We start from the raw sequence: 21,878 nt of genomic DNA, 5'->3' as shown, positions 1-21,878 counted from the left end.
ACAGAGCATTACCAAGAAAAAAACTACGTAAAACCTGGCCTTTGAACGGGGGTGCACCATTGTTTTTAATATATAAAAACACTTAAACACACTCAGTTGTGCGTGAAGAGAAAACAAAAGAAGTAAGCGCGCTTGAATTAACACCGTATTTTCAAATGAAACAGATTTAAATATTGCCAAGAGCAGTGAGGGTGTCTGGACTTGAGTGGAAGGGCAGCAGAGCGAGGTGAGCAGAGCACCGTGACGCTGTTCAATGCTGCTTGAGCAGCCACAGAGGTTTGTGCAGGTCTAGAGAGCTGAAGTAAGACCACCACCAGGGCTTCTCTCTGCCCGGCGGTGACCCCCCTCGAGCCTCGGGCTGCCCGTGTTGGGCCTGGGGGTCAAAAAGTTCCAGCGGGTCATATGGGTCATACATGTCTTCCATCGACCGGCGGAGGAGCTTGTTGGGCCAAGCCTCAACGGGTCGCAATACAAAGTCGACTCGCCCAGCCCGTTTCATCTTGGTGGGAAGGGTGACCCTCTTCATCACCCGGCTGTACCCCGCCGCTTGGGCGCTGATTATGTATGTCCCCGGGGGCAGGAGCCGCCAGTAGTCTCCATCAGCAGCTTAGGAAAGATAAAGACGCAACAAAACAAAACGGAGCTTAGTTTTTAGTCTTGCATCCTTTACAGTTACATACTCATATACACATGCATGCACAAGCATTTAAGGGGCAGGTTTTCAAAAGATCTCAGAGTCAGGGCGGCTCGGATTTTGAAAACAATTCAGGTACAAATGCTTGAATGACAAAAAGAGGCTCCACCTGTGAAAATCTGGCCTTTGGGAGCTAATGGAGTAAAATTCACATACAAAATGTCAGTAACTGCTGTGCCTGTATCACAGCAAAGGGAAGCTTTCCTTCATGCTGCTTTCCCAGGGGTAACAAGAAATAAGCCCAAAGAAATCAAATGAATGTATGTGAAACTTAAGAAAATGAAAGCAGAATCCAGGCTGTAAAATATATATATATACACACACACACACACACATATATATAGCATGTCTAAGGAGCTAAGAAATCCCTGCTTTTATTATATTACATTCAATTACTTTGCAGACATTATAGCACGTAAGACTATGAAGTCGGAGCTGCAGCTGGTATAAATTGCCATTAGTGTAAAATGGGTGTAAATTTCCTCCAGCTGAAGGTTAGAGCCTGCAGGCAAAAGCAGGGAATTTTTAAACAGAATATTTATCCTTCATTTTATATTTCCTTTATTTTGAATGGTAAGTTTCTCAACTCAGTTAATATTGGATTAATGCTGTTTTCTCATGGAATTCCTCAGTCTTTTTTAACATTGAAATTAAAAGACATTTTAATCATATGATATTCTTAACCCCACCTAACTCAAGAACAAATACTCCTTTTTCCTTCAGTGTAAACACATTTTTTATTTAATTCTTTAAAGGTCCACTGCCAATGGAAAGCCATTGTCTGTGAAGAAATTTGAAAAAGACTCTAATTCATGCCAGAGTCTCCTACCAGCCTCAAGAATCTGCATCATCTCCACTATTGTATCCCCTCTAATGTTAGTCTTTTTGAAAGCTGGAAAGCATCCACTACATTATAAACCATTCTGGTTTTCCGAATTGATTCAACAACTATCATTAGAGCAAAATGTTACCATTCACGTCTTCTATTTTGCACTCCTATGGTCTACCCTGTTCTCGCTGAAATCAATAATAAAATGAGAACATTAATTTCAGTGAGAGTCTAAAAGCTCAGAATTTTATGACTGTGAAAATTAACAGTTGCATATGCCTCAACACATGTTTACTAGCTAGCGACAGGTATAAAGTGAACATAATTCAACATTCTAGTTTTTTGCATTTGATATAGGTATTGACTAAAAATTGCATATATTTATGTTTTTCCACATGAAAAAAAAAAAAAGGATTGTGGGCCCTTCAATCACTGCACTTATTCCAGTTGTTAAAGTCAGTGTGGATCCTACTCTGATGTCTACACCTCATGCTCACAATATTTCAGCTAATTTGTTCTGTCAGGGCTCCGCACCTCCACATGCTGAGTTACAGCCCTTGAGCAGGGCTACTGCCATATTCCCCCAAACGTGAAACATAAAGGTGGATTTCTGAAACTCATTGAAGACTCATTGGCCTTGATAGACAGCACACGGTTCCAGGTGAAAGTTTTAATGGCAAGGACTATGTCATCCCAGAGACACGACAGACTCAACAACCAGTTTGTCAATGTCTTTTGCTATTCTAGAACCAAACCACAGCTGAGCCTTCAATTCTCCATTAAGGTGCCATTTCTGTCAAATATAACAGGACTTTTTCAGGTTAAGCTCTCAGTGCTTTCGCATTTTGAAAAAGCTCAAACTAAAAATATTACCTGTAGTGACATCATGCTGGATGCCCCTGACTGAAATACGAGCATTTTTTATTGGGTTGCCAAACTTATCAGACACAATTCCTTTTATCCCCCGATGAACCTGGCAAAGCAAAGCAAAGTTAGATGGGAGTCGTTTATTACATTACTCATCTTCTACAAGGAAACCCCTTTGGAGAGGAAACAACTTTCAAGAGGTTCAACCCATTATAGAGGCTCTCAAGGCACTAATGCCCCTACAGATCACAACCTCTATTTCAGGAGCTCCAAGGGGCTTGAGGGAAAGGGATAACTGAACAAGAGCTTTTTTGGGCTAGGTATGTGGCTCTGCATTGAGCGTCTCTTCTCTGCACAGGTCACTGGCACCTCATGATCTGACACAGTATTTAAAGACTGTTCTGAATGTCTGCCCTAGACCCAGAACCACAAAGAAATGAAAAGTTAGGGCTTTAAAAAACAATGACGCTCTAAACAAAGTGAGAAGGCATCACTGGTGCTATAAGTGAAGTTAATTCAGCATGAAGCAATGGCCCTTTAATCTATTCAAAGTGCAACACTAGAAGATGTGTGAAATAAATCAGAATCAAGCAGAATTATTAGCTTTCAGACAGCTGACAGTAGAATCAATTAATGCGGGTTGTATAAGGAAACCAGGTCTTTAGTATTAGTTGAAATATATAGTTTTCATTTTCTTTCACCACATCTAAAAGGATCCCGAAGTGCTTCGAGAAAAAGAACGAAAACTGAACAACTGTCCTGTGACAGACACACCGTTACTAATATAAAGTACAGCAGAAGCATAAGAATACAATAAGATGGATAATTCTATATTAGTATTCTTTGATTTAAAATCTTTAACACAATATTTGTGAATAATTCTCAAATACACTAATACAGATTACTCAATATATAATATTTAATAAAATTAGAAATTTGTTAATATTCTTATTAAATATCAGTGAATAGGAATAGGTGAGGGAATAGCTACTCATCATCGCTCTGCTGCCTACACTTAACTGCATGTCAGAATGTCATGATAGCAGTGTGTATAATATCCTTTTTCCCTTCTCTACAGGCACAGAACCCAGCTGCTTGAGCTGATGAGAAAGGTGCTTGATGACAAACTAAAGAGCGATGTGAATTCTGTCATACAAGGAGGTGCACAAACATCTCACTATATTTGAAGTTCAATGAAACAAAACAAAATAGGAAAAATCTAAGTATTTAAACATTAAACCCCTTAGGGTTCTTTTTTGCAACCTGCCGAAAAGAAAACATTTTCTATTGGAAATTCTATATGACCTTTAAAATGAAAAGTAATGCCATTTCAATTTTTCCCCTGAACTACTATGATGAGCTTGAGCTGTTCTTTACTTCACTTCCCCACACCCTGCTTTCTCTTCCTCTCATTTTTCTTTCCCCTTTATACTTTGTCACAAAAGAAGAATAGAAATACAGAAGAAAGCATCAAAACAATAAAAAAAATTATTTGCTTTTCTGTTGGAATATAGACATGTTTAAAAATAAATATTAAAACATCCACTTTTACAGTAATTCTTATTACAAAACTGGAAAAAAAAAGTCTAGTCTAATGGCAGAAGTTTTCTATTTAAGGTGAAGCAGTGTTGGCACTGCTCTTGTTAAATAGCTTTTCAGTACTGAGTGGAACTATTCACTGGAGGGTTTAGGAACTACTCAGTATAAGGACTTGAAAACTGTCCCTTCAGAACTATTATGATGAAGCACTGCAATTTGCTTTTCGGCATGGACTTGAGGATTTATCATATGGATAGAGGGTAAATCTGGTCAGAAGAGTCATCTCAGACCAAAATTTAATTTACAGTGTAGACATACTCAAAGTAGTATGACCTCATCCAACTTCAATAATAATTCTGCAATTACAACACAATAAAATAAAAATGATAAAATTGAAATTTCTTGAACAATGTTGATTTGTTTTATTTCAGTAAATATACTATTTTTTGTTTTGTCTCAAGTCTGTGCCACATAAGTTTGGGAGAGTGTTTTGATGCCAATCCTGATGGGGAGAAGAGATTGGTGTTTATGAAAATGAATTCTACTTCTGCGTGTTAAGCCAAGTAGATTTGTACACACACCAAACAGCCTGGTATATATCAGAATAAGAAAAGTTCCAATTGGTTATGGCAGACTTAATCCTTATCGGGAGTAATTCAGTCATCCTTATCTACAAAGTTGTTTTGCTTACTGTCCTGCATTTACTCAAAAAGCTTTTCCGGCATAGACTTCTACAGTATCTCACACTATAAAAATCTTTACATCTTGAAGACTTCAACTGCAATATATATGGATTTAACCCAGCTCCATTTGGATTCACTAAAACTCATTTTCATCAGACAGCTGTAAAATGAAATGAGTTTGGTGGTCTGTACTGTAGACTTTATTGAATGATAATACTTACCACAAGTAGCAAAAGGTTGCTTAGAAAGGCCATAAAAACACTCCTAACAATTTTAAATTACTGCGTACTCTATCAAAATAAGGCATGACAGAAAGCTAATCTACTAATGGCTGAGAGAAAGATGAGCAACTTCTGTTTCTGTGTTCACTTACTTATTGTCAGTGAGGTATTTGTTTTTGTTGAGCTTAAACTTATTATTAAAAATTACTTTTAAATGGCATGTTTTAATGCTCGCAGACATACAGTTGTTCCTTTAGAAGATCAGGCTTCAGACCTTTTTTAACTACTTTGGTCAAGAAATCAAGCTGAAAAGTGTGGAAACAGCATTTCTAGCAGGATACTTAGAACCTCCCCATTTCAGCTGAATCTAAATCTCCTGCTGCCATGCAGTAGGGTTTGGGCCACAAACGTGGAATATAGAAAGGAAAACGTTCCAAGAAGGTCTCTGAAAAGCAGATCGTGTTGGTTTATTCTTCAAGAGAAAGGCTGATCTTAAAGGTCTTTTCCAGCCTAAATGATTCTATGATTGTATGATTCATATTTTTCTGAATATATGTGTTTTCTCTAGCATTAGATTTTGGACAGTTGATTTATAAAGCATTTACAGACAATTCCCTTTTTCACTGTTTTCAAGGCCCTTACAGTTCTCAATCTCCATCCTCCTGCAACGTAGGCGAAGTATTTTCTGTGTGCCCTGTTAGACAAACTGAGATACTGGAGGCCCTGGTGGAACGTGATGGTTGATTCGATGCCATCTTGATAACTAACCCAGGAAACGGTAAAGAAATGAATATTGACAAATAATCAAGAAGAAAAACTGTAAGCACAAGGTCTGTAAAAGCAGAGCCATACCATTTCCATGTAATTCAGAAGGGCATCTCTGTTTTCATGCCAGATTGTAAACAGTTCTTCCTCCAAAGGAAACTTTTCGCATCCTACCTCCACAGTAACTTCAAAGCAATTTGTGTGAAGGTAATTAAAATCTGCCATACCTATAGGTTTAAAAAGAAAAAGGAGAGATCATGAGCAAGCCATCTAACCCTTAACTGGAGCTTTGCTGTTGCAGTCAGCGGAATGCAGTCCCTGTGGGCGTGGATTAATAGACTGTAGAGTGCATGGCCAATATATAAAAAGTATTTAAGAAATTCAGGATTCTACAACTAGTTTCAACTATGAATTAACTAATGACAATGACACTTCTTTCAGGTGAAAAAGCATAATTTTAAATTATTATTCACCTGACCAAGAAGTAGCGATAGAGAGATAAGGGTTGGTTAATCATGGTGATTGGATAATCGGCTGTATCAGAGGTGATTGCCAAGGGTCACCAGCAGAGAGATGACCTTTTGCCATTAGTATGTTCAAAACTGTTTCTGTACAAAAGACATTGGATATGATTTTCAGAAGAATGTTAGCCAAAGCTATTTAAACCTAATTCTCACTTGTGCCCCAAAGCTCTTGAAAGGCCTAGTTTCGACATAATTATTTGGGGATCTCGCTGAGTCCTATCTGAAAACGCAACTGAAGCACTGCTGAAAATTTTATGTACACTGATATTTCATCCATGCCAGTATTTCAGGAATCCTTAAGAAAGCTAAATACTATTATTGAAGAAATCAAATTAGCAACCTAAGCACAAATGAATGGGTTGTTTGTCTCTGTTGTAGTTTTCCCTGAAAATGAGTTTATTTAAACAGACTGAAAAAGCAACGCTTGCATGGCCTGCAAGACGGGTTCAAATTCATGCCGCTGAGGAATGAGAGCACAGCATTAAGCATTTATTTCTACATTTCAGATTTGAAAACTAGAATGATATTATATGCCATAACAAATTTGATCCTTGTATAACCTTAACTTCACAGGTCGTATCAGGGCTGAATACCTCCCATGGTATTTGAATATAAATATTACCAATGTACATTTTGCTACTTGAATCTCCTAGAAGTTACTTTTTACAGGGGTCTGACCTAAAGCAAATTGATATGAATGAAATTATTTCTTTCAAACTCTTGTGTCTCATAAAGGTCATATAGAGGTTTTACCTCACTTGATATGATGGTAAAGTGATTTTACCTCCAGTGAAGCTGTACCACTCAGCACCATTTATAATACCTCCGCGCTTTACAAAATTTCCACCGCAACGAAGTTCAGATCGGTCCGAGATGACTGGATGTGCATCTGCATAGGCTTTAGCCAGCAGCTTAAACATCTGTAACAAAAGGGTTTGAAATACATTTGCTTTTACAAACTGCAAACACTATCATTGCTGCTAGTAACTATTGCTGTTGTAAGCCCAGACAATGAGCCATCGTGCACCCTTGAGGCTGATGAAAGGGGTGAACCTCCATGCAAGCATATTCTGCCAGGAAATTTTCGCTTGTCTTTTTCTCCAAGGCCCTTCTGTGCAATCCAATATATTTAGCCAGAGATAACATTAAATACCAGTGTATTTTGTGATATTTGGCTTCAACCTATTACCGGGGGCAGGAGTAAAGGTCTTGTTTGATTGCACTTCAAGTCCCAGGTCTTAAAGTTTAAATTAGCTCTCCCCATTACGTTTTAGCTCTTGCTATTTTTAGTCTTTTAAAAATACCTACACCAGCCTCAGCCCAGCCAGATCTTCGCATTGGCCACTGCTGTTTAAAATAGACGGTGTTGATTTGCTTTGCACTTACCACTCACACAGGACAACCTGCCTGTTTGAGCTCAATGACAGTTGCTTCTTTGTGGGGCAGAAACCATTCCTAAAAAGTGAAGGGTAGGATGTGGTGATGGAGGATGTCACCACTGATTTCCTAGGAGTGATGAGGAGCAGAGGAGTCACCACTCAGAAAGGAAAAGTGACAGGTACATGTAGTGAAGACAGAAGAAACAGCAGTGATCTGCAGAAACCATTTATTTGAATCAGGTTCCTGCCGGTTTTCTCCAATGTTTATTCCAAATTTGCACAGAAATCCCCCCTTCTCCTTTTTGTCTATTTGAACCTCATCTACAAAAGCTATAATTTCAGATTTCAACATTGACATGACAGCAGTTATCAAATCCTACCAGGTCCTACTACTCAGCATCATGAGTCTCATTGCATGTTGCTTAAGACAAAACAACATGTGTAAAAAGCTGGGTGGCTAAAATCCTATTTTTAGAAGTGATCCTAAAACTTTATCCTTGATGTTGTCATCAAGGACAAAGACCAAAATGACCAAGCATATCACTTTGAACTAATGTTTATGAATGTTTCTAATAATCACAAAGCTGAGCCAATTATGGGATCAGGTGGGTGACCAAGGAAAGGTGGAGAGTGATATGTAAGTGTAAAGACAATTTACCAAAATACTTCTGATGACCAGACACTAAAAATTCTGACTTTATATATAATGTTTTTGCCTCTCACTTCACTTTCTATGTGTCTAAGTATTGCTCAGCCCAGACAATTAAGTCTCCTTCAAAGTTCTGCTAGAAAAAAATGAATGTTAATTAACTATGTTAAGAAGAACTCTTACTGCCAATAATTTCGGGCTAGGCCTGATATCTTTAATCTTTATGGGAATTTGGGTCCAGTTCTGAAACTTCTGTGGAAGATGTTTGCTAAAAGTTTAGAAGGTGCCTATGTGACTTAGGAGTGTGTTTCTCATCTTTCCCAAAGACATCTGCAGATGTTTTATTTCCAGTGACTAAGTGTTTCTTCTCTTGTTTCACACCAAGAGGCATAAGACTTTTGCCTGGCCACTGGTGCAAGTGAATGAAGATGGGTGGTAGTGGGAAGAGAAAGTGAGAAACCCAAAATCAAGTGAACTTGATTAAAAAAAAAAGTTAAACTTAAAAAAAAAAAAAGTTAAGATGTGCTCAAATAGCAATATATTTATTATCTCCTAGCAGCTAAGGTATGACTAGTCACGGACCTCAAAAAACCTTACGACATTTAGGTGTAATACAGTGGAACAAAAAGGGAAAAAACAGAGTTGTCCTTGACTTCGGAAGTGTGATGTTTCATTTGGTAAGATGGGCTCAGTGCTGTTACCTTGGCCAGCACTTTTACCCCACTGACTGTCACAGGTTGGGTTTTTAGAGGGACGGAAGGGAACATTTCCACTGACCAAGGGGAGTGAACTCGACTTGGTGTACACCCTTCTGCTCCTCTGAACACCGGCATCAATGCAGTTTCTTGTGTAACACAAAGCAACAAAAGTCTGCTAAAACATCTCCACAAACGCCAAAAAATGGGAAAGTTCTGGATTAGCTGAGCTGAACCAGATGTAAGAATATGAGTGTAAGGAATGGTGCAGCTTTGACACTCCAGCAGGTACCAGCCCAGGCTGCGACGCAAGTTAGAGAGGCTTGAAATCCGCAGTGTCTTGGAGCAGCTGCCGAGAGGATCCTCGTGTTACCACACATACACCGTGAGGGACATGGGGAGGTGGCAGCTCCCAGACGCGTTGTCAAACAGGGCAACGTGCTTTGAATGTACTTCACAGAACTTGACTTTTTAATTTCTGGCCATTGCATCTGCACTGCAGCATTTCACCCTGGGCTGCAGCCAAGGGGGCAAACTTGCCTCGTTTCCCCTTGCATGGCAAATTCGACAGGTCAGCGGTCAGAACAAGGGTTATGGCTAACGTATAGCAGCTAAAACAAGCTGCTGTATTTCAGGATGCAGGTTCCCCAGCAGCAGCAGCTGCAGATGACATTACTTAAATGCAGGCCACTTCACAGCTACAGGTTTTGTAACTTTCTGGGAAAAATTTAAAGTGATACTGATAGTGTTGTTAAAGGTTCCTATGCTGACTCATTTGAAAAATTAGCTGTATGTTTAAACAGATGTATGTTTAAATATATATAAATGTTTTTAAATAAATTAAATATATATAAATATAAATAAATTAAATATGTATAAACATACATGTCCCATGTATGTTTTAAACTTCCGAGATTGTAGCTAACTTCCCAGGCTTCGCAGCCACTGACTATGCAGCAGTCAGGCAGCGTCAGATCCTCTGCCTTACACCGTCGCAAACCAGGGATGCCATCAGGGCTTGCCCAGTTGTGTGCTGCGTTGGGATGGAGCGCTTTGTCCGTGTGACTGCATTGTTTCACTGAAAACACACATGCTGGCCCTGACGGGAGATGATGGAGGGACTGCGGTCCTCCCGTCCCACAGCTGAACTGTTTGATATGGCACACGTGGCCATATTCTTCCACCATCTACACGTAAATCAGGATACCCCTAGCCTGGGCGATGGGATCTAAGGCACAGGTTTATGATTTCCCCTAGTCCTCAGCAAGAGCTTCTGTGGCTTTCATTAAAACCCACCAGGTATTTCTTATATGGGCTTTTTACTGTGCAGTGCCTGGTTTATTTTACTGCTAAATCGTTGTCATACACGCATAGTCAGTAGGTATTGCACAGCTCAGAACAAATGGAATCATATAGAAAATGTTTAATAGTCATGAATACTTAAATATTTAATAGGTGCTGGTGAGAACTGTCACTTTAGAAGAAGTCAGCCCAGACGTATGCTCAAAGATAACGGATGTTTCAAGTCAAAGGTCAACTTCTGACTGTTTTCAACCATTGTTTGTTAGATAAAGAACCACTTTCTCTTAACAGTCCAGGGACATTATTAACATCAGTTAGAAGGCTGAAAAACTAGCTGTTCTCCTAGTGGGCATGTTGGCAATGAATACTAGATTGAGGAAACCAAAGGGAAATAGGAAAGATGGCAAAAAATTTCACAGAAGATTTACAGTGAGTCCCAAATGGGGAACTTTACAGGGACAGAGAAGGAAAAACCATTCCCATTCATCTGACCTGGAATAAATGTGACGAGGCTGCCACCATATGGCAGCCAGTCTTTTTTTTTCCTACAGATTTCAAAGGAAAATAACACTGCTGGCCAGGCTTGTTCCTTTTCTTTTGGAAATCACTGGTAAACATATCATAGCCTTCATCTTTTAAATAGTAAAAAACCTGGCTTTTCCTAACCTGTGAAATCATGTTTGGCCTCAGAAAACATGGGTAAATCTTTACAGAGCAAGTCGACTGTGTGCAAATGATCCTGTATTTTAAAGCACATTAAATAAGTGTATAAATTATATTATATATGTATATATACATGCATTACATATAAAAACATGTGATCTATTCTATATTTCATACATACATGCATACATATACACAGATCTATACAATCTAAAAAAATCAAAGTTTGTTACTTGTTAAAGGAAAAAGTTTCCACAGTTCCACACGTGGAAACCATACTGATACGCTCACCCTGCAAAACCAATATTACCTTCTCATCAGGTGTAGGGGAGAACATTTTTTCTTCCATAGGATGCCTTGAATAGTCATAAGGATAGGTGACAACCAGCTCACCCCCATGGAGGCTGGCAGAGAGCACAAATGGGATAGACCTCAACCACTTCATGACTGCTTTTGTCTCAGGGGCCACCTGAAATCCAGGAGAAAAAATCAGCTGTGAGTAGTCATGCAGCTCCGAAGGGATTTGGTCCTGGGCAGGATGAAGCCTGGTGGAGAAGGGAGTGTGTCAGAAAGGAGAATGCTGAGGTTCTTTGGCTTTTCCATCCCAAAAGTTAATGGGGGAAGAGCACCATTTTGCTCCAGGGAACAGATGAGACACACTGTTCACTGTGGAAAAACTGGAAAAAAAAGAGAAACTTTGAAAGGAGAACAACTTTTTATTACGGTGATTATTTTCAGCAGTTAAAAGTGATGATGGCAGCATTTTGGACTTGAAAAATCATGGCATTGTACCACTACTTGCAAACCAGACTCCTTATCTACTTTCATTTCTGAATCAGCGGGGTTGACTTTGGATGGATAAACTGGACTACAGGGATCAATTTGTAATTCTCAGCACTTGTTGGAAATAGATTGTCTCCTTTGCTCTCCTTTGGTCCAGGCTCCTCTGCAAATAAATGAAAACTAATGTATTTAATGCACAGCGATGACTGCAGTTTACCTGCAGCGAAATGCTGCAGGTAAGTCATGAAATTCGTCTTTCTGGCCGCCCGCGCTGGGTCACCGCGGCCGAGGCAGCGGGCAGCGGACCCCAGCGGCGCTCGGGCACCCGTCATCCCCCGGCGCGCAGGAGGCTCCTCCATCCCCTTCTTCCGAGGAGTAATTTCTCGGACCGGCTCCGGTGTTAGGTGATTCTTAGGGGTAACAGTGTCATCTGGTGGCCGGTCCCTGCAAGCCCAGACACACGCCAGTGTCCTTGGAGGAGGTGAGGTTCTTTTCCTCGCAGCTAGTGAAGATACCCAGGGGACAAATGGGTGCAGGCAGAGGCTGCTAATCCGGACTCTGCTTTGCACAAGTGCAGATATGCAGGTTTTAAAAAAATGAGCAAGATCTGTTACGACAAACTTAGCCCAGCATCTATATAGGGCTGCTAATACTGCGTATCACCTTTTGCTTTGATTCCATCAGCTGTGAGAAAATCAGCCAGCCAGCATCCCAGAGTGGCTAATAACTAGTAACGGTGAATCAAGTCAGCCATGTGCAGGAAAAAAACACACAAAAAAAACAACAAACAAACCGACCAGCCAAAAACCCTGAAGACCTACATATTAGGGTTGCAATAATAGTAATTCCTGTTTTCTTTGGATCAGTCCCTATTCTGCTGTTGGGAAATCACAGCTTTGGGGGTGCAGTTGGTAGCCCAAACTTAGGTGTGGAGCAGAGGGAAACACTGTGAAGCAAAGGTGCACCATGGATGTATCACAGATCCCAATAATGAGGTAGAAAGCAAAAGGTCTCAGGAAAAGGCATGTCTGTATACAGTTTTACCTGGAATGATTTAAGAAGATATCACCCTGCCTATTCCTGACCTAGACAGGAGGCTACCTCCCCTCAGATGCCATAGTTATTAACTAAGTCCTCCTAGTTTCTTTAAAACCTCCTCCAGGTTTCTTTAAAACACCATTCTGTAGCTGTTGAGCTGAACTAGTGCCTCCAGCCACTGCAGCTGTGCTACTTGAAAAGGCTGTACCTTGTGCTTAGGAAGAAATAGGAACCCGAGGGTTCCCACTGCTGTAAGGTGAATCATTAAATTGCTAGTTTGTGGTTAGCATACGAACACAAGTCAGACTGTGCCACTTGTCCTCAGGAGAAACAGGCCAGGTCCATTTTATCTGTCAACATAGTGGTAGCCACTGAACCTCTGTATTGTAGAACCTTTGAACCTCGGTATTATAAAGAGGCAACTTAAATGTAAGAGGAGATGTAACAGGTAAAGTCTGACCGACTCAGGAACACACTTTGAACACCAGAAACCTAACCAAGGGTTCTTGTATAATTGGGAAGATTACAACTAGAGTTTCCAGGAAGGTAATGACCTGAAATACATCTTTAAAAAGAGCAGATAAAGGGCACTCCAAAAGGAAAGGACAAATGCCCTGCACTTTTTGCAGTCTGACTCACCGCCTCACACAACACAGAGGTGGGAGGAGAAAACAGCCCACCAGGCTTTGTGACAAGGAACCTGGCAGCGTCTGAAGAACACTACCTGAAGCAGCAGAACAAAACCTGAAGTATTTGCTTTTCCAGTCTTTGTACAGTGCCCTGGCATGGTCTGATAACAATCTTTATCCCAAGGGAATTTGGGACTGAACAAGCCACTCTCAGCTGAACAGTGAAAGCGCTTTGTTCATCCTTTGAGTCCATCTCTTCTGAAGAGCAGAAGACCCCAGGTGACTTGTAAGGGGCTGCCTGCCCTACGGGCCCCTGCTTGGGGTTTCACGGGGGGGGCTGAGGAGCTGGCAACAAGCCTGCATCCTCCAAGCCCCGCAGCATCAGCACTCCCCAGGAGGATGCTGCCCCAAACTCTCAGCAGCTCCCTGCCCTGCCTGCAGCTGCGCCAGCTCCCGCTGCCCAGCCAGAGAGGGCATGCCTGACGCCAGAATCAGCCCTGCTTTCAAACAGGAGTCTCCGGCCTCGATAAGAAGATTTTTAAGTGCCATCTACGATTCTGTGAGCAAGGGTGAAATGCATAGTTTTAGTCAGAACGCTCCTAAGTTCAGTCCCTCCCCCTGATTAACCAACTTGCTCACTAGATACCTGCACAACCCACAGGACACCACTGTGTCACAGAGCCAACGTCTTATTGAAGCGAATGCGGTGGAAAATCGGGAGTTTCAATGTCACTATTTTTATCCTAATAGCATTTCAGTGACATCATGTACAATGATTAAGGTTTTGAAATGTGCACATCCTGGTTCAGCTCCACCGGATGATATCAGATGCTGCCTGTGTCACTCTGGCCTTTGACTATTCATAGATTTTTCCTTTAATGTGGGTTTTGTGGATTTTGATTTTTTTTTTTCCACCGGGGCCCTTGCTTTTTAGTCAGAGGAGATCAATTTTAAAGTATCCATCTCACAAGAACGATTTGGGGCACAATTAGAAAGCAGCTAAATTATTTCTGTGTATGTACAGGGACTGACCATTACCATTTTTAAACCTGAATCTCATTTCTGTCAATTATATTATGATTAGTCACTGTCTCCATGGCTTTCAAAGATTTCTTTTTTCTCTTTTAGAAGCAACCAGGCTCATTTTCCTGAAGACTATGCCAGCCTCCACTGGCACAGACCTCCAAATTCTGTTTGAATCAAGCCAATTTGACTGACTTAATTTCAGATGAAGCCTGAAGTCTCCCAGTCTGACCCCTCAGACCACTTATTACAATAATTCATAATAGCGGGGAACAAAAAGCACTGTACAGCAAGGGTTACAGGGAGGCAGGAGCTCTCCTGAGTTTATGGGAATGGCTGGGAGCTCGTTTTCCATTTTCTGATCTTTATACAATGCCCTCCAATACTCAGATAATTACTTTAATAAGGCAGGTAATAAACACTATTAAGTACATGAAAGCTGAGAAGCTGGTGTTGAAACATCCAATCTAATGCTTTCGCATGCACAAAGCTGGCTACTCTAAGAGCCATGGGTTCATCTGCCTGACAAAATTGAAGCTCGTTATGGGAGAGCTGATTTGGCTGCCCTGTGATGCCACCGGCGGAGGAGAGGGACTCGAGGCTGTGAGACTGCTTACTGCCAGGTCTCTGAACCATGTGGAACTGCAGTCGTCAAGGAGATTTTGTGGTGTCATCCAGGTCACAGGCAAATTGGTTCCCTCATTTGTTCTGTAAAGAACACAGATTTGGAGATGCTTTGGGTGTTGTTTAGGTCAGGACCCACATTGGGGTCAGGAGAGCATCCAGAGTTTCCCTGAGGTTTGGTGTTCCGAGGAATGAATCATTGAACCGTCGCCTTATTTCTTCTTCAAAAACAAGAAAAGGTTTGCAGGAGAAGGGATGTATTTATACCCCAGGGTCTGGACCCACCAAGGCAGAGCTCTGACAGAGGGTGGCTGTGTGCCAAGCTTCCTGGTCCCTTGCCTATGGTGACAGACACTCCACCGTGACTGGCACGCTGTATCTGGGGCAGAGCTGGCCACGGCAGTGGGGTAACTGTGGGAGAAATGTTAGGCTGTCTCCAGCCAGTCCTTTATAAACTGTTATGATGTTGCACAGCATCTATGAAAGCTAAATACATGGTTGTAAAAATGACTTCTGCAAGTGGCTGTCTACCATTGACCATCCCAAAGACCATCAGAAGGGCCAGGGCAGAAGCAGGACTTGGAGGAGGGAGCAGGGAGGCTAGAGCCAGAAAATCCAGAGTTATGGGGACTCTGGGCTGCACAGTGTGGGACAAGCTCACAGTTTGCACCAGCTACTGACACAAAGAGAAGCCAAAGATGTTTTTTCCTTCCTCCTGCACCTCTGCATGCAGAGAGAAAGTGGGCATATGGCTGGAGGGAGATTTCCATCCATTCCTTCATATCTCAAAGTCTGCTGCACAACCATTATGTCCAGTCTGAAAGGGCAAAAGCAGCTTTCCTGGATACCTCCATGGAAAACCAAAGCCATTTTCAATGACTTTTTTAGGCATGCCACGCACTCCTGTAGCTTGTCTGAATATAACTTAGTGGATGATACAGCGCATGAAAGAGCTCCCAGGAGGCTGGCACCCTCACTACTGATTCTGCAAAGGGCCATGCAACGAAAGGCCTCTGTCTGGTAAGTAAGATGTTACAGACACAATTTCGCTCATCAACCATACCTTTATGGACAGGCTGGTGGCTGTGCTTGGTGGCTGAGCTACACAACCTCAGCAAGAACTGAAGTCAGTGGTTGTGAGTTCACGTTCTGAAGACAGAAAACAAATCCTTGTAAACATCTGCCCAAGGAAAGCACGTACATGTATGTGGGTCAAAAAGCCTGGAAGATAACAGACCTGAAGTTGCATGGAATGGCCAACCTCGACAAGGTTGAGAGCAAGGCAATGCTTGCTCTCAAATCAGGAACCCAGTGAGAAGATGCGACCAAGAGAGATGGGCTCTGCAAGAGGGTTTGGAATAGCCAGTGACTCTCAGTAAGCTAGAAACATATAAATGTAGTGCAGCCAGCTCAGAGCTCACACCTGCAACACTCAGGTCCACTCTGCAAACAACATGGTTCCACACCAGGTATCTGCAAGGTTGGGCCTAACCTTCCTCCTGAGTCTTCAGTTGTTCATACATCATTCATGTGTTGAAGAAAACTTTCATTTTGATAGCTACACATGGTTCTTAGATGTACAGCCATGAAAACTATTATACACAAATGGGATGAACTAAAACTATTATCTCTCTAGACTTTTCTCCTAAGACCCCTTTCTTTTTCAGCTGTTTTCATTTGACCTCAGGCTCTGGTCTACATGCTCTCAACCCTTCTTTCCCATCTGAGGTTCTGCACTCTACTTGCATTTACCAGCTGACTGTTATCTCACATTATTCAGTAAAAACTTGGAAACTATTAAGCCTGTGATGTTAAACTCATGTAGAAATCTAGTGACATGAGCTGGGATCTCTATGATTACATGCATAGAATAGAATAAACTTCTTGAGCTTATTTATGTTGAAAATCAGTGGTCTAATACAATGTGCATTACTGAGCTTTTCACAGCCTTGCGTCCTCATATGCACATTAGCCTGAGAAAGTGAGATGCTTTTATCCAGATTTCACTACCGTGAGATGGGGTACCAAAACACTGGGGCAGCATCAGAGATGGCTTTGGGATTTAGACCTGGCCTCATATGAGATCACCTGCAGCAGAGTAGAAAATGGAAGTATTGTCTCTCAAATCTTCTGCTATTACACCAGCTGCTGAAACCATCCTGTTCCCATCTATTTGAGGCTTTGTGCTAGCAATAAAAATTGAATTAGAATAAAATGAGTTTAAAAGCAGAAGAAAAGTAGAGCTCCCGATATCAGAACTACTGATTTGGCGTCCTGTGTTTCTTCTTTTGAGGGGAACTAAGTTCCCAAGCAAGTTGCTAGCATCAGAGGCTGCCAGACTGCCAGCAACACAGGTAGGACAGAGCTTTGCATCCCTGGACATCACATAACACAAAGCGTAGTGACGATGAGTGCAAGACCTCGCAGTGCTGCCTCCATCCTGCTCCCCGGGGCTGGAGGCAGCAGCAACTCTCCCTTCCAGCACCACTGATGCCTGACAGGCTGTTTGCATTGCTCCAGCTGGTTACTGTCATTTATAAACACCCTTTTTGTGGAAAGCTGATGCCACGCAACTTCACATGAAGCCTTTGTATGTTTTCCAAGGCAGAAACCACTATTGCACCAAACCTGTGGAGGGTTTAGTGCAATGAGAGCCAAGTCCATAAAGTCTTTTAACATGCTACTGAAGTTTAAATCATGAATCATTACACACTTGTGACCCCTCCTAAAAGTAATTATTCTTCAACTAAAATAGCAAAATCCAAATTATCCACAAAATTTCCTCATGATTTGTGACACCTGCCTCTTTGGCCAGACCCACAGCAGGATTTTTCATGCCAGTTCTGAGCCTGTAAGGTTTATTCCTGCTTATAAAACCCGATTACCAGAAAATAACTTCAGATCAAGCAATCTCAGGTTCTTAATTCCTGAGTTGCTCTGTAGTATATGTGATTTATAAAATCGGTAATTCATACCTTACCCCACCAGTAGGATTGTGGAATGGGGATGTGGTCAAGGCGGGACCCCCGAATCCCAGCTCTTCTGTAAGCCTCAGATGTCAAATCAGGGAAATTTCTGTTCAGGTCCAAGTTCTGAGCTGTCTGTCGGCCGATGACCCATCCATTGTAACCAGCTCCCTAATTTGTAACATAGAAGCCAACCTCAGAATAACTTCCTGTCGCAAAATATCACTTTGTGGGAATTTTTTAAAATGCCATTTTAATCAAGGGGAAGTTTTAAAAGAAGTAAACGGAAAATGTCCATGCTGTTAAAAAACACACAGTTATTAATAACTTTTTATCCCCATGATCACGAACACACTCACTAGCATGCAGGAAGCATTTCACTCACTAGCGATGTGACGCATGTGAGGAACACAGCAGCTTCTTACTCAGCACAGAGCAGCATGCAGAGTGGGTTAGAGAAGGAGAAAAAGAAAATACAGCTGACGCTCCAAGACAAGATGAGGCAGAATGCAATAACCCCAGACTCATACAACAGAGAGAGCTCAGCTGAGCAATGCAGGAGAAGAAAGGTCCTATTTTCATGCTAATAGTGCTAGTGATAAAAGTGAGGTGAAAAGAAGAAGAACGTCAGAAGTTTTGCTTTCATAGGTCTCCTTCAGTCACCAGCTGATCTCTGAAAACTACCATCCATTATGAAAGCGTGGCAGTACAGAAAATATTCACATTTTATTATACCTGCTCTTCTAACAGAGGAAGAACATCTATTCCAGAGTATTAAACTACATTTCCTTATAAAATAATTTAACTGCAATTACAGTGACTCAGTGGGCATTTTGTTCTAGGACTGATAGCAGCTAGTGCTAAATGTGTGAAAAAGTAACACAGTCACTCCCACGTTATCGCATGCAGGCAGCAAAAATGACAAATGTGGCTCTGATTTCCTCTTAGCTCTGTTCGCATCATCTTTGGAAAGCAGCCTACCACCAAACCAGCCTGGGAGTCTGGCTGCCAATTATTAATGCTCCCTCCCACACCTGACACTCCCCTCCCAGTTTGTCCTTTCCCACGGGGAATTTTAGAAACATGAAACCCTGAACATTTCCTTATAAAAAGTCAATTACCTCTTCTGCAGCCAGTTCGTACCCATCAGGGTTGAGTGAAGGCAGGAGATGAATTCTGGTATTATTAATCAAAGTCTGGATGCGAGGGTTCCCGAGAAGATACTCCGAACACAGATACTGCGCGAGGTATATTAGCAGTTCTTTCCCCACAACTTCATTTCCATGCATATTGCCAATGTACTTAAACTCTGGCTTGACTGTGGAATATGAAGTAACGAGATGCTTTAATTTGATTATACCTGAATGGCTTCCAAAAGCAGAGTAACCCAAATAGCTTACCAATGAGTCAGAAATTATTGACATTAATTTAACATATACGTTCCTGTAAATAGCACACCAGTTCCAGGTGAATTTCCCTCCGTTACAAGTCAGTTCAGTGACAATTTAAATAGTGTGAAATAAAGCAAGTCCCTACTTTCAGGATGCCAAACCATAAGAGGTAATCATTGGTCTGAGCTTTTGCTGGACTCATCACTAATTGTGAACAAAGAATGTTGCAATCAAAAATGTCAAGCCATGGCTGGGAAGGAACAAAATACACCCCTGGCACTCTCACTTACCTTGGGCGGCTTCAATGCCTTATATTGTCACAGATCTTAGAAACAACCTGCAGGTGTGTAAGATATTACCCCTCTATTCGGAACAGAAAGTAGGTCATGCATAAAAAGTGTCTTTTAGGCTAAACAGCCTTGGAATAAGACTATTAGAGACATATAACTTCACAATTCCCCACAGTTACTCTCTCAATTTCCATCCATCCTTAGAGACTAATGGAAAGTAGAAAATTAATGCACTTTGGAGACATCTTTTCCAGTCTATCCCTTCACGTTCATCTTTGATCCCGGCCAGCCTCGAGCACGAGACACTGGAGGAGGGCTGGCACAGAGCTGTTATGCCAGCTTGTTCAAGCTGGCAAAGTCTCCAGCTCTAGAGATACTTCCACCCTCTTCTACGGCGTCCTAAGCAGCATGAAACAACAGATTTAGAAGGAAATTCTAGGTAATGTGTTAAACTACCATCTTTCTTTTATCATGCCATATCACAGTTTTAATTTAAAAGCCTGATTCATAGGCTTTGTGTTTTCTTGACAAATGGATTATCAGCTTAAAAAGACACCTGTAACTTCTTCTCTTTACACAAGCGAGGAAGGACGATAGGCCATATAGATATAGATAATGTAGATCTTTGCTGTGTTAAAGAAGTCTACTGGGATCTTGATCAAGTTTAAAGGCACCTCAAAATACCTCTACAGCACGCAAGGCAGCATGGCTGAGCGTAAACAAAGCTAACTCAAGTCTTCGCTGTCTTCTCTGCCTCCCCTGCAGCAGAGCACACAGTGGACACAGTAGCTTGGCCTGAGATGATAACTTCAATAAAGTATTAAGTCAGGTGATGCTGGAGCTAGTCTGATGAGAAGCAACCTGAGGTTCTTGGTAGGCAGCAATGGCCATAGCAGTCCACCAGATTTAGTCAGGTACTATATTTGAGCTCGGAGCTACTCCCCAAGAAAATCATCTGCATTTTGAAGAATTTAGAATGTTTAAAAATCTGGCCCTTGCTGTCTCAGTGATGAATCTACAAAACTGAGATCAGTACTGTTCCCCTTTGCAGAACACTTGTGAGAACTCATATCCTAAAGGTGTTCAGGTACTATGATAACATAAATTCCTGGTATTATTCACCTGTTTCACGGACAGGTATTGCACTGACCCAAATCTCTGATCAGGAGGATTGTTTTCTATGCTGCATTGATTTATTTTATGTCAATGTCATTCTGCATCTAAGGTCTTCTCACAAGCTGTACGTATTTTAGGATGTGAAGGACTATGTTTAGCCTAGGCACAGGCATTACTTGTAGGAAGTGTGTAGGGTTTGATGGGCCAGTGATAAATAAAAGGAGACTGAAGAAGTGGTAGATGATGGAGAGGGCAGGTCAAAAAAGGATAGAAAACTATCCAAACTTCTTTGTATGCTGGGCACAAATAAATAATAGCCATATCACTGCAACCAGGTACATGGTCATACATCTGGGAACAAGGAATGGTCATAAACTGAGGTCATAAAGTTAGGAAATTACAGCCAGACTATAATTGCTACAGTGAATCATCAGCTATCACTGTAATTCAGGAACACAAAGGAGGAGAAATGTTTTTGAAAAAATGCTTTTTACAGTTCAAGTGATATCCCATTAAAAAGACCTGTTTTCACTCACAGAATTTGGAGTTCCCTCAAGCAACCTGAACAACACTGATATAACTCACGCAGTTCATGGTGTCCAGGCTTGGTTGAAAACTCAATCACAAAAAGATCCTTCCCTTCAAAACTGCGACCTATGCTGTAAGTTGTTGCAATATGGGAGCATTTAGAAGCAGTCTTCTTCAACGTGCTCACCATTTGGGAATATGAATGATGTTTGAACTGAATAAAAGTTGCTGGCAAGTCTGAAGGCAAATCTTCTTCAAAATCTACTTCTCCTGCAAAAAAAAATTGTAACGCAGTGCTTAAAACCATGGTGCTCAGAGGACTGCATGAATGCCTGTACTTCTCCACAGAATATCTTTTTCAGTAGTAGAATTATAGAAAATACAGCCACAATCAAAATCTTTAATCTATATAGTACATCCTACACTGTTTATTGTGACATATTTTGTTTGCAAAACCATACCAATACATATGCACACAGAGAACTATTTTGTGAAACTTCTGGTTATAATTTGAACTCTGGCATGCTTAGCACATTTTAGTCACAAAACATACATATTTTTCCCTTTGAATCTGGTGGATCAAATTAATTTTTTATGAGATTCAGCTGTCTTCAGCTGTCTGAACCTCCTTCATCCAAACAAAAATCTGTGACAATCACTAATGAGATTATTTTAATGAG

The 21,878-nt window shown here is 41.3% G+C and overlaps 1 protein-coding gene across 1 annotated transcript in view; it reads right to left on the bottom strand.

Annotated features, from left to right (window-relative positions):
• Positions 1 to 234: 234 nt before the first annotated feature.
• The window catches only part of CPZ (carboxypeptidase Z), a gene marked incomplete at its 5' end in the record, with an annotated part of 36,661 nt that continues 15,017 nt past the window's right edge, over positions 235 to 21,878 (bottom strand). Inside the window, 8 exons of the mRNA XM_081999175.1 lie at positions 235 to 606; positions 2,397 to 2,496; positions 5,686 to 5,825; positions 6,907 to 7,042; positions 11,121 to 11,279; positions 17,883 to 18,044; positions 18,995 to 19,191; positions 21,256 to 21,468. Of these exons, the coding sequence (XP_081855301.1) occupies positions 251 to 606; positions 2,397 to 2,496; positions 5,686 to 5,825; positions 6,907 to 7,042; positions 11,121 to 11,279; positions 17,883 to 18,044; positions 18,995 to 19,191; positions 21,256 to 21,468 (1,463 nt within the window). The 3' untranslated portion in view covers positions 235 to 250. The remainder of the gene's footprint in view (positions 607 to 2,396; positions 2,497 to 5,685; positions 5,826 to 6,906; positions 7,043 to 11,120; positions 11,280 to 17,882; positions 18,045 to 18,994; positions 19,192 to 21,255; positions 21,469 to 21,878) is intronic.

Source organism: Phaethon aethereus (genome assembly GCF_964289735.1).
Source record: "Phaethon aethereus genome assembly, chromosome: 4".
In the NCBI taxonomy this organism is placed as follows: Eukaryota; Metazoa; Chordata; class Aves; order Phaethontiformes; family Phaethontidae; genus Phaethon; species Phaethon aethereus.
Note: the sequence above shows the minus strand (reverse complement) of the source record. Positions and strands in the feature narration are given on the sequence as shown.